This window comes from Talpa occidentalis, unplaced genomic scaffold (genome assembly GCF_014898055.3).
Source record: "Talpa occidentalis isolate TD23 unplaced genomic scaffold, MPIMG_talOcc4v2.1 talOcc4.10, whole genome shotgun sequence".
NCBI lineage: Eukaryota > Metazoa > Chordata > Mammalia > Eulipotyphla > Talpidae > Talpa > Talpa occidentalis.
Genome location: NW_023600993.1, coordinates 53,410,814 through 53,424,321, shown reverse-complemented (window position 1 = coordinate 53,424,321; position 13,508 = coordinate 53,410,814). Strand labels below are relative to the sequence as shown.

Below are 13,508 nucleotides of genomic sequence, written 5' to 3'. Positions count from 1 at the left end.
TTTCACTGTAAGTGTGATATTAGCTATAGGTTTTGTAGCTGCATGTAAATGAGGAAATTAAAATTGCTTTCTACCCCTGCTTGGTTGAGTTGTTTTTAAAACCAGGAATGAATGTTCATTTTTGAAAAGTGCTTTTCTCCATCTATTGAGATGATAACATGGATTTACTTTTTTAGTTTGTTAAATGAATTATAGTGATTGATTTTCAAATGTTAAACCAACTTTGCATTCCTGAGGTAAGCCCCACTTGGTCATGATATATTGTCCTTTATACATATATATATATATATATATATATATGACTATATATGTTAAATATTTATATTATATTATATATTATATATTATATATTAAAATATATATATTTGTATTTTACTTGCTAAAATCTTGCTTGAAATTTCTGCATCTATAACTTCATGAGGGTTATTGATCTTTAGCTTTCTTCTCTTCTACTGGTTTTGTCTAGTTTTTGTTTCTGGGTGAGGCGGTCCTAATAGAATGAGTTACACAATATTTTCTCCTTTCAATTAGTTTTTGAAGCATTTGTATACGCTGGTATTATTTTTCTCTAAAATCTTTTGACTTTTCATCAGTAAAACCATTTGAGCCTAGGGTTTTCTGTATGCAAAGGTTTTCAACTATGTATTCAATTTCTTTTCTTGATAGAGGACTATTCGAAGTATTTCTTAAGTTAGATAGTTTGTGCTTTCAAAGAATTTTTTCATCTCATCTAAGTAATTAATTCATGGTCATAAAATTGTTAATAACATTTGGATGTTACCTTTTATATAGCTATAGAATCTGTATAGACATCACATATCTCATTCCTGATTTTGATAACTTGTGTCTTCTTAGATTTTTTTCCCCCTCAACCTTCTGACTAGAGTTTTATCAATGTTTTTATCCAGAGAACTGTATTAAGGTATCATTGATTTTCTCTAGTTTTCTGTTTAATTGGTTGCAGCTCTGATTTTTATAACTTACTTTCTTTCACTTAATTTGAGTCCAATTGTGTTTGGCTTCTAGTTTCTCAAGATGGAAGCTGAGTTCATTGATTTGAGACTGTTATTAAAGCATCTGGATTATAAACTTGCCCCTCAGTATTATAACAATATCCCACAAATTTGATGTGTATATTTTATATTTGTTCACTTATTTAAAAATATTTTTAATTTCATTTTGATTCATTTTTTATCCATAGATTATATGGAAATGTGTTACTTAGCTTATAAATATTTGGGGATTCTCGGAGATCTTGCTGTTATTAATTTCTATTATGTCAGAGGACATAATTGTATGAGTTGAATTCTATTAAAATTATTGAGACTCGTTTACGATCCATATTATGGACTATCTTGCTAAACATTCCTCTTTCAAAGTTTGATTGTTGGGTAGAATGTTTTACAAATGTGAATCAGGTCAATTTGATAGTGTTAAGATATTTTACATTGTTACTGATTTTCTGTCTACTTTTTTATTAGCAGAGGAGTGTTGAAATCTCTGACTATAATTATGGATTTGTAGATTTCTCTTTGCGCTTCTTACAATTTGTGCTTCATGTATTTTGGAGATATGTTATCAGAAGCAAAAATATTTAGAATTGTTATAGCCTCTTAGTGAACTGACTCCGTATTAATTGAAATTCTTCATTCTTGATAATATTGTTGCTTTGAAATTTACTTATTTGATCATTAAAATAGCCAGTTGAGCTTTCTCTTGATTAGAAGTAGCACAGTAACTTTTTCTACTCTTTCTTATTTAAAAAAATATTTTATGGTAGGGCATTCTCCTCAAATCAACCTGAGGGTGAGTGTAACTTCTAATTTTGATTATAATATAAGCCTAGTATTTAAGGGCGTGTATGTGCATGCTTTTGTATATGTACATCAGTATGTGGTTATGAGTGAATTCTTAAATTTTTTTTGTTCTCTTAATATGTCTCATGTATTCCTGGTTCATAGTAGGTGCTCATTAAATATTTGTTGGCTTGAAAGTTTCTGTATACTATCCACAGAAAGAAAAATTGACACTCTATTCTTTCATTTTCTCTTTGTATTTAAAGTTTATTTCTTATAGGTTGCATTATTGTTGGGTTTTGGTGTTTAATAATTACTAACTTTCAATTAAGGTATTCAGATTTTTTTACATTTAATGTGGACATTAATATGGTAAGACTTGATTCTGTCATCTTATGCAAAGTTTGGTTGCTGGGTAGAATTATTCCCCCTGCTCTTTGCACCCTTTTTCCTGTTCTTATGCCTTTTTGGATTAATTAAATCTTGTTTATTTTTTATCTCCTTTATTTTATAATTAGCTATAATTCTTTTTTTATTATTTCAGTGCTTTATTTAAGATTTATGGTGTAATCTTTAAGTTACCAATCTACCTTACAATGATGATATGCCTTTTTATAGAGTATAAAAACTCACAAGTGTACTTTCCATTTCTCTCTCCCAAACTTTGTACTATATGTTGTCACATAGATTTATTTTATTTGTATTGTAATCCCCACTTTATATTGTTATTATATTTGTTTAAAAGTCCATTGTCTTTTAAAAGATTTTACATATAAGAAAAATTCTCATATATTTACCCATGTGATTACCATTTTCAGTTCAGATCACTCCTTTCAGTAGATCTAAATCACTTCTGGTCTCATTTTCCCTCTTTTTGAAGAACTTCATGTGACTTTTTTGGTGCATGGGTTGCCTGGTGATGGATACCTTCAGTGTTTACATTTTAGAAGGTATCTTTATTCTTTTTTTTGTTTTATTGATTTGTTTCATTGTCATTGACTTCTGCTCTTACCTTTATTTTACCTTTTCCTTCTTGCTTTGGCTTTACCTTGGTTTTATTTTTCTAGTGTGTTAATGTAGGAATTTAGACTACTGATTTGAGATCAATCTTCTAATATAAGCATTTGGTGCTGTAAATTTTCTTCTCACCAGTGCTTTAGCTGTATCTGACATATTTTGATATTTTGTTTTTTATTTTCAGTTCTATGTATATTTGAATTGTCTTTGTGAGTCCTCTTTAACCTATGGATTATTTATGTGTGTACTTTTTAATTTTCAAGTATTTGGAAATTTTCCTGGATGGTATCTGTTACTGTTTTTCTTTTTTAATTATTTAAGGTTTGTTTTATGGTTTAATATGTAATCTATACTGGTGAGTGTCCCATGAGAATTTTTAAAAATATATATTCTGCTCTTTTTTTTGGGCCTGTTGTTAACACGATAGGGTACTTCATGCATGGGGTTTGTAAGGAAGGAGATAACTGTCGCTACTCGCACGACCTTTCTGACAGCCCGTATGGTATAGTGTGCAAGTATTTTCAGCGAGGATACTATATTTACAGAGACCGCTGCAGATATGAACACAGCAAGCCATCAAAACAGGAAGAAGCGACTGCTGCAGATCTAAGTGCAGAATCATCTGTTGCTGCTTCAAGTCTCTTATCAGTAGTTGGACCAGTTGCTGAAATAAATATGGGCAAGGCTGAGTCAAGAAATTCAAACTTTGCAACTGTAGGAGCAGGCTCAGAAGACTGGGTGAATGCCATTGAGTTTGTTCCTGGGCAGCCCTACTGTGGCCTTACAGCCCTTTCCTGCACTGAAGCGCCCCTGCAGGGCTCAGTGACCAAGGAGGAACCTGAGAAAGAGCAACCAGTAGGGGAAACAAAGAAGCAACTTTGCCCTTATGCTGCAGTGGGAGAATGCCGGTATGGGGAAAACTGTGTGTATTTCCACGGAGACTCCTGTGACATGTGTGGGCTGCAGGTCCTCTATCCAATGGATGCTGCTCAGAGATCATAAAATCTTGCATCGAGGCCCATGAGAAGGACATGGAGCTCTCGTTCGCCATGCAGCGCAGTAAGGACATGGTGTGTGGGATCTGCATGGAGGTGGTCTATGAGAAGGCCAAACCCAGTGAGCGCCGCTTTGGGATTCTTTCCAACAACTGCAGCCACACCTACTGTCTGAAGTGTATTCGCAAGTGGAGGAGTGCTAAGCAATTTGAGAGCAAGATCATAAAGTCCTGCCCAGAATGCCGGATCACATCTACCTTTGTCATTCCAAGTGAGTACTGGGTGGAGGAGAAAGAAGAGAAGCAGAAACTCATTCAGAAATACAAGGAGGCAATGAGCAACAAGGTGTGCAGGTATTTTGATGAAGGATGTGGGAGCTGCCCATTTGGAGGGAACTGTTTTTACAAGCATGCATACCCTGATGGCCATAGAGGGGAGCCACAGAGACAGAAAGTGGGAACATCAAGCAGATACCGGGCCCAACGAAGGAACCACTTCTGGGAGCTCATTGAGGAAAGAGAGAACAGCAACCCCTTTGACAACTATGAAGAAGAGGTCGTGACCTTTGAGCTGGGCGAGATGTTGCTTATGCTTTTGGCTGCAGGTGGGGACGACGACCTGACAGACTCTGAAGACAAGTGGGACTTGTTTCACGACGAGCTGGAAGATTTCTATGACTTGGATCTATAGCAGCTTCGTGTGGCGTGCGAGCTGGGCCGCAAGCCCGACAGTGGCCGTCCCCTGTGCTGGTGTGGCAGTGCCCATGGCTCTCTCCTAGGCAGGCCTATCAACTCCAGGTGCTGTCGTAATAATTTTTACCCAGGGCCTGTCTCCTCAATTCCTCACCTTTCCCCAAGGAGTGTGTTGTTTTCTCTGTTTAAAAAAGTTACAAAAATAAATCTTGAAGTTAGTGTTTTTGTAACACGAATTTAACTGTCAGACAGTAAGTGTAGGTTTGTCACGTCATCTGTTTGCCACCAGATTCACACAGGAGGGTAGTGCTTCTGGACTCCCACACTCACGTTGGACCCCAGGTTCAAAAGGAGCAGCGTGGACCCTGCTCTGGGGTAGTAGGGTGATGGGTCAAGGCTCTGGACTGGCAAGTCCCCTTCAGCTGCAGGCAGAAGAGGTGGCTACTGGAGGTCTCTGGTGAAATCTACACATCTGTGTTTTTATATCTGCTCCTCTCCCTGTAACACCCACCCTGTGCACTTGTTCTGTGGTTTTGGTCTCTTGTTTAATTGCACACAAGTAATACTACGGGGTAACCAGAACCAGGTGCGAATGTGTTGAGAGATTTTTACCAGGTTAAATGATAGGAAAAGTTGTGAAAGACAGCATGAGCTGGTGGCCTGGAGGCGGCGCAGAGCTGGAAGTCCGCTCCTACGGACTGGCAGGCGTGGTGAGCAAGTGAGAGTGTGGTGAGCCTCTTGCCCCTCCCTAGATGCAGTGTTCTTAGCCTTCGTGGTAAAACTCGGTTTAGTGGTTTCAGCCTAGTGTGGCCAATAGATCTTAAAGGACAAAGCAGTACATTGGTAGTTTATAGAGCAGTGCTAGCTCGGTCTGCCTATACATAAATGGGCTTAGCCATAGCGGTGGATTCTGGTTATCCCATATATTGACACAAACTGGGTTGTGGATATAGTTGTTTGTCTCATGATCCCCCAGCCTTTCCAGCCCAGGCACTTTTTGAGAAGCCTTTTGTCCTTATTTGAAGGATTTTGTTGTTGGGTTTTTGTGTGTTTGTTTTTGTGGCTATTTGCCTCATTCCATCCCTGAGCGTTGCAGGTAGACAGGTGTGAGGCAAAACTAGGTTCTCAGGTGTTCCTTGTAGTGGAGTGATTGGTTTGCAGTAATGAGTCACACTTTCCCACTGACGTGGGCAGGGGTTTGGTAATCCACGAGACAAGCTAAATTTCAGTCGTTAGATCTCTTGATGGGGTAAGTTTAGCTTTATGTTTTATTGCTGTTTCCTCCTGAAAATAACTTGGAGATGCTCCTGATTTGTCCACCTACTGCTTTGCTCCCTTGGATCCCACCCATTCTTCCACTTGGAGAAAAAAGTCATTGTTGCAGAGGTCTCTGTATTTTGCACCTGCCCTTTTGTAAGAAGCACTTTTCCTAAATAAAACAATAAAAACTATATATATATATATATATATATATTCTGCTAAAGTGCTATACATATTTAGTCCATTAGATCTTGTTGGCTGATTTTATAATTTGTTTCTTCCAACTTGTTGATTTGCTCTCTAATAGTTTTATCAATTGCTGAGAATAGGTGTTAAAGTTCTCAACTATATTGTGGATTGACTATTATCTTTCCACTCCATAAGAGTTTGCTTTGGTGTATTCTGATGCTCTGTTGTATAGTGCACACATATTTGGGGTCTTTGGTTCTTCTTGGTAGGTTGATCTTTTCTTCATTATGTCCTATATTCCTCTGTCTCTGATAACCTTTCCTCTGAAGTCTACTACTTTATCTGAGATTGATATTGCCACTACTGTTTTTGTTCTTCAGATTAGTGTTAACATGATATATCTTTTCCCATACTTCCTTTTAACCTAACCATATTGTTGTGCTTTAAATGAAATTTTTGTCTTACTTAGTATGTTGTTGGGTTATTTTGTTGTTGTTGTGTTTTTGTTTGTTTGTCTAATCCACTGTGACTGATAAAGGTAGAAGTCTAAGTTATTGGCTTGCCTTTCTAATTTAGGTAGTGGCGAGACAGTAGTTTTTTCTAGGGTATTTGATTAGTGTGGAACAGTTATTGTCTAAAAATTTTCTGTCTTGCTAGGCTGCTCATTTTTTCCTTTGGTTAGAACAGGAAGACTTTTCTTTGCATTTTTGTTTGGTTGTTTGTTTGCCTCTTATTCATTGGCATTTCCGGATTGCCAGTTTCTCCTGCAACAAGTCTAGGATTTATTGGGAAAATAGAAAATTCACCTCCCAGAGTCCCTAGCTGATGTGTAACCTTTCAGAATTGTCTGTTTGTTTTATATATTATGTTTCATATTTTTAATGTACTTAGTGGGAAGAGTTGAGAAAAACATTTCTACTTCATATTTACCACAGCAAAATTCTTCTTCATTATTTCTGAGAAGATAGTTTACTGGATATAGAATTCTAGGTTGACAATTTTTCCCTACTTTTAAGTACTTTAAAGACAGCTCCATTATATTCTTAATTTTTGTTTCTCTGTTTAGAATGTGTCTTTTTCCTGATTTTGCTCTGCTCTGGTGTGATTTTCTTTTTTTTCTTTTTTTTTTTTTTTTTTTTTGAGTGTGTTTGAAGTTCATTGAGATTCTTGGACCTGTGGATTCATATCTTTAAACAGTTTCACTTACAAAGATGATTCAACCACATGGAAGGCAAATTTTAGACTCCTAATGGCTGTTTTGTTTCTGTTTTTACATGAGATAGCTAAAACTTTGGCCTCTTTATTGCTCTTAGGCCATATATTTTGCTTAAAAACACATACACACAGACACACACACAATATTACCAATAAAGAGTTACACAAACTAAATTTCTTCCTGATCTCTAAATGCTCATGGGCGGCCAACTTCCATAGTATGTGGCACACAGCACGATGTAGTTAGTCTCACAGAAAGTACTTGTGTAACAACACAAGAAAGGTATTTGCTTCTCATTACATAAACATTCCCTGAACTTATCTAATCAATGCACTTATTTTTAAATTAACCTATGTATGAAAGTACTATTGTATTTGTTGGGTACCAGTCTCATTTGATCATAAGCAAAATATATAGCAATAATTCAAAATTAGAAAATGGACTGAGTGCTAAGTCTGTCTATTGCTCTTGCTATGTAAGAGTTGCCAGTCTGATATGAATATCTAAAAAAGAATGATAGGAATTATAGGGTTTTTCTTGATTATTTAGTAGGCATCCCTTATGGTTTGTTCATCAGATACACAAACACTTTTCCCCACAGTGTTCTTTTGTAATTAGTGGGGGCATCATTTGATTACTTCTGACAAGAAATACCCCCAAATGGGAGTAGAGGGCCAAGAAATCCATCTACCTACTTAGTGACAACTTGTAAAGGGGCAGGGCTAAGAATTTTCTGGCTGTCCCATCAAATCGACATGGTACAGAGACTATACAGGAAGTTGAAGGAGCAGTGTCTGGTATCATCCCCATGTAGATTTCAATGAGACATTCCTTGAATGTAGGAAAGGAGGTGAATTGGAGCTTTGTCACCATTCTACCATCAAATTTGGAATTTAACACTCCCATTAAGCCAGTAAAACAGAAACCTATTGCAAATATGGCTTTTATTCAAACATTGATAGTTCTCTGTTATTCTTTATTTTCTTTTCTTGCCTCTTCATTTTTGTTGTCATCCAACTGACTCTGTTGTTATTTCCTTCTTCTTTCCCAATTTTGTACTGTGTTTTTCCGCTTCCATTTTCTGTCTCTTGTACTGTACTGTGTCCATGAACATGGCCCTCATCTCACACTTCCATATCTGTACTCCTACCTGCCATGGAGAAAAAGAAGTGAGCACAACCTCCTTGGATTCCATAACCACCGAGAATACAAGGACTCTATGACTGCTGTTTTTAACTTGTCTTTTAACTCTGATGTTTACCAGGCCTCATATTCTTTATTTAGTAGGCATAATATATGATTTGTTCATCAGATACACAAACACTTTTCTCCACAGTGTTCTTTTGTAATTAGTGGGGGTATCATTTGATTACTGCTGACATCAATGGACCACTTCTTTTTCAGATGATAGAGATGCCTTCAGGCAAGGGAAACTTGTCTTCAGGAGGAGAATTTGCAAACATTGGGAGCAAGGCTTTGAACTAGGCAGACTTGGGTTGAACTCTGTGTAATTGTGGAAATGTTATTTAGCCATTTTGAGCCGCTAACATATAAGATGGGCATTATAACCATGCCTACCTCATAACATTGATATGTGGAATACATAAGTAAATGTGGAATATAATTAAATACACAAAAAATGGTAGCTGTTGTTGGCTTTTGAAAAGTAACATTTTAAGGACACTTTTAGATTCATAGCAATCTAAAGAGCAGAAGGTACAATATGCTCACTGACACGACAGAGGCACAGCTTCCCTTATTATCAAAATTCCACCACCAAAGTGATGAAACTACATTGGCACATCATTTCCACCCAAAGTCTGTAGTTCACATTAGCCTTTATTTTTGGTGTACATCGTATGGATCTTGATAAATGTATAATGGCATATATCTACCATTAAGATAGCATACAGAATAGTTTATGGCCCTAAAACTTTTCTTGCTTTATTCATCTCCCCTTAACCCCTAACCTCTGGCAACCACTTATCCTTTTACTATTTTTAAAGTTTTGATTTTCCCAATGTCATATACTTGTGGTCATAAGACATATAGCTTTTATAGCTTGATTTTTTTCAATTACAATTATAATTAAGGGTCCTCATTTCTTTTTAATTTCTTTTTATCACTGAATAATATTCCATTAATGAATGTCCCATGTTTTATCTTCATTGTTTTCAAATGTTGGCAGTTATAAAGAAAGTTGCTATAAAAATTTGTGTGCAGATTTTTGTGTGAATATGTTTTTGACTCCTTTGCATAAATACCAAGGAGTATGATTTCTGTATAGTATGGTAAGAGTATATTTGGTTTTGTGAGAAATTGCCAAATTGTCTCCTAAAGTGTCTACCATTTTGCATACCCACCAGCAGTGAATCAAAGTTCATCTTCTCTATAGCATTGTCACCATTTGGTGTTTTCAGTGTTTTGGATTTTATCCATTCTAATATGTGTATAGTGGTAACTCATTATTTTAATTTGCATTTAATGTGATATGTGATATTAAGCATCTATTCACATGCTTATTTGCCATCTGTATATTTTCTTTTTTTGTTGTTTTTTTTTAAAGTATTTATTTATTTATACAAGCACTGAGTACAGTCAGAAACGCAGGAGGGTGAGAGAATCCACCAGAGCCAGAGGGGAGAGCAGAGCAGGCAGACTGACAAAGTACACTGCTGAGGGGGAGCAGCGGGTGTGGCAGGAGAGGTCTGTGGGACTCTCGCCCTGCGGCCGGGATTGAATTGGTGCTACAGAGGCTGCGGGCAGCTTTGCAACCCAGCGCTTAATCGCTGCACCACCAGGGGGGGCCCCATCTGTATATTTTCTTGAGTGAGATGCTTGTTCAGGTTTTTGCCCATTTTAAAAGAAGGTCCTTCATTTCCTTATTATTGAGTTTTAAATGTTCTTTGTATGTTTTGGAGCTGTTGGCATTTTCATTTGAATTATTCTCATCATAAGTGCTTGGACAAGAAATTCATTGAGACCTCAGCAATCTAGGCTGAGAAACATGAAAGATCTTTTTTTGAGAAGAATGGTAATCCCATAGGATTGCCTTAATCCAAAAAAGGTTTCAGGATGTCTCTCAGGTATAACTGTGACTTCATGGGCCTTCTCTTCTATAAATCCTTCCCCTCAAAACTGGCTTATGCTCTGTTTCCTAATAGTTGCTTTAATGCCTGCTCAATACAGCATCATTTTTCATCTGTGTCATCCTTGGAGTCTGTGGAATAACGAGGGCCTCTGCTGTATTCAGTGGTGGTGACACTACACATTAACAAGTCACCCCAAGTTCTAGAGAGAACTCTTCTGGCCTATATCATTCTGTAAAAAATAGTCACTAATGCTACTGAAGAGAAATGTGTCTCATTGTAGATGAAGGAGGTATTATCTGATTTTCATTCTCCCACACCTTCACTATGCATCAATAGATTTATATCACAGGATTCATTTTCATTTTATGTCTTTTTATTTACGCACCAATTCTTTTGCAAGTAATTTTAATTCTCCCTTTTATGAGAGTGAATCTCCTATTTCTGTGTATTACTATATAAAATAGAGGAAATGATTGTTTTTAATGCAATTTGAAAGAAATATAATGGATTTCAGCTACAACAATTTCTCCCCATTTAGAGGAGATAACACCTAGTTAGATGAAAAACTTCATTCCTTGCATAATTTGAATGTGTTCCGTTTCCATGACAACTTGTATTTACCAGCTTGTCTGGTAAAACAAGTATCTGAACTTTTTCTCTGATTAAAGATTTGACCAAACATTGGGATTTCCATTTTTTAATTACAATAATTTTATTCCAGTTTGGGCTATTTAAATTTTTACCATGGGCTGCTTTTGTGGAAAAGAAACAAAGGACATTTGGGGGTAACTTCACCTTGAAAAAAAGAGGATTCACAGATCAAATGCTAATAAGCATAGGAAATGGAGATTTTTTTTTTGCAGGTCATAATCATTTTCTGATATCTTGCAGTTAAATTAAATCAACAGAGATGATGCAACAACTTATTAAGAGGCTATTTGATTTGACAAAGAATGAGTCAGTTACTCATTACCATCTGGACATTATAATCATTAGGCTTGTTTCTTCACTGGTAATTTATATATTGCTTTTATGGATGATTTGTCCCTTCTTATTGCTGAATTTTGATTCTTGTGAGGAATATGGTTTTATTAATGATTTTCCCCTCAGAATGAAAGATAGGAAATTATTTGCATCATTAACTATGCATTTGCAAAATATGAAAAAGATGGTGTTGTATTTTATTGACAAAATAATGTAAAATATTGTAGTGTAATATGACCAGAATACATGGCCCTTTGGCATATTAGAAATGATAGACAATTGACTCAAAATTAGGATATTTCAGAGTATAGTTCTGAGGGATCTGGAAGGTTTTTAAAGGACATAAACATTTTTTGGCGATCTCTAAGATCATTGTCAATGACAGTAAATGTTTGTGACACACAAAGCAAAAGGAAAGTGATCTGGGGGCACCATGTTTGTCATAAACCCCATTAGAGATGACATTTTGTCATGAACCTAGTATGATCAATATATGCATAGAGTTTACTTCTTAGAAAAAGGTATCATTTTCTAAAAACTAAGAATCTTTTTTCTGATTGTATTTTCTTTTGCTTTTAATTATGTTTATTGAAGTAATGTTGGTTTACAACACTGTATGTATTTTAGAGGTATAGATTCACACCTCTGTAAAGGTGTGTTTTCCCACCATGCCCACAGCCAAAACCCCAATAATCCTCCACCATAATCCATTGGGAACCCCCTCTCCTTTTTCTTTTCCCTGCCTTCTGGTAGCCTCAAAACTAAGAAATATTTAAAGAAATACTATAATATGCAACTTAACATTATATGCATAATAAGTAGCAAATGAAAATCATCAGGAAAGGAGTGAAAATATTGACAGTATAATTCTTTATTCTGGCTGATAGTAGAAGAAAGATTAAGTAACTGTGGAGGTTTTTTGGCCTAAAATGTTGCTGAAAAATATCTTCATGATTCCTAATGTACAATTTGCGCAGTAGCTCTAATTCTGAAAATTTTATGCAATTACATTTTTTTTTGGAGAACAAATAACATGGCTTCATTTTAAAAATTGCTTTATTTTCCTTTTCTAATTAACCATCAAGTGATAATGTCTTCTCAAATTTTAGAACACTCAGTTCTTAAGAATAAATGACTTATAAAATATTGCAATAACACTTTAATGAATGTTTTAAACATAGAGGGACTCCTTATTCAGATACTTATTGAATATTCACTACATAAACAGTCTTTATAATAACCTGTGAGGACCAACGGAAGCAAGCTTCCCACCTCAAAAAGCATAGGTTAATGTGGGAAATAAGGTGCAGGTGGTCCTTTTGCAACAGGATTCATTCAACCCTAATATTTTGCTGAGCAAGTTTCTATTTTCTGTATTAGGATTTTTTATGCCATAAGAAGTGATTATTTAAGCTTCAAAGTAGTTGAAATCACAGTGTTCTCCTCAGATTGTCTGGCAGGATATTCCCCCAAATGATGTCTGAGTTATAACTGACAGCAAAAATCAAAATCTTATCCTTAAAGTAGCTTCTTAGCTACAATGAAGTAACCAGCTCAGTACTGACTTTTCCCGCTGAGCAAGCAGTTGCAGACTGACCTCGGGTACCTCTGAGGGAAGCAGGAGGCCAAGTGGAGAGCCAGTGCTCCAGGAATCACCCACCACTAGGGTTTGCCCAGTGCCAGGATGGATTTTCTGGAACTGACTGTGCTCAAATCCCAACGATCTCAAGCACACTTGGATGGTTGGTCCCCTTTCTTCTTTCTTTAAACGTCCAAAGAGTTCAAAGGAGAACACACCTGTGTTCAAACAGCCTAGAAGATGTTGGATTCTCTCCACCAAGAACTGTCACAAAGACACAACCACCAACATTGCGAGGACACATCAAACAGCAGTTAAGAGTGGGTGCAAACACACATTTTGGACATTCCTTTGGTTATGTTACCTCTCTGTTGCCCATCTCACCCTCTCTACAAACTGCAAAGATAAGCTTATTAAGACTTGCCAGCCTTCCACTTCAGGTCAGGTATGTCGTCTATGCAGTCCTCACAGCCCTGGTTTATGCATTGGCCTGGGGGACCATTAATAACAACTGTTTGATAAGGACCCAGTGATTTGGAGAGTATTTTTACTTCAGGTTGCACATGATGGAGAAAAGCTTTGGTACAAAAGTAAATATTCAATAGTGAGAGTCAACTCTATGAATCATTGTTCCTCCAACCAGTGAAATCCTGTCCTTTCATCTGAATTCTTAAACTGGCCACAGAGC

General features: G+C 36.3%; 2 protein-coding genes across 3 annotated transcripts in view; both read left to right on the top strand.

The window, feature by feature from the left end:
* The window catches only part of EIF4E3 (eukaryotic translation initiation factor 4E family member 3), a 67,550-nt gene that overhangs the window by 11,077 nt on the left and 42,965 nt on the right, over positions 1-13,508 (top strand). The window lies entirely within an intron of this gene.
* Positions 3,209-4,554, top strand: LOC119231094 (E3 ubiquitin-protein ligase makorin-1-like). The gene is given in 2 exon segments (XM_037492733.2): positions 3,209-3,807; positions 3,810-4,554. Coding segments are annotated over 2 exon segments (1,248 nt in total). The 5' UTR covers positions 3,209-3,248; the 3' UTR covers positions 4,499-4,554.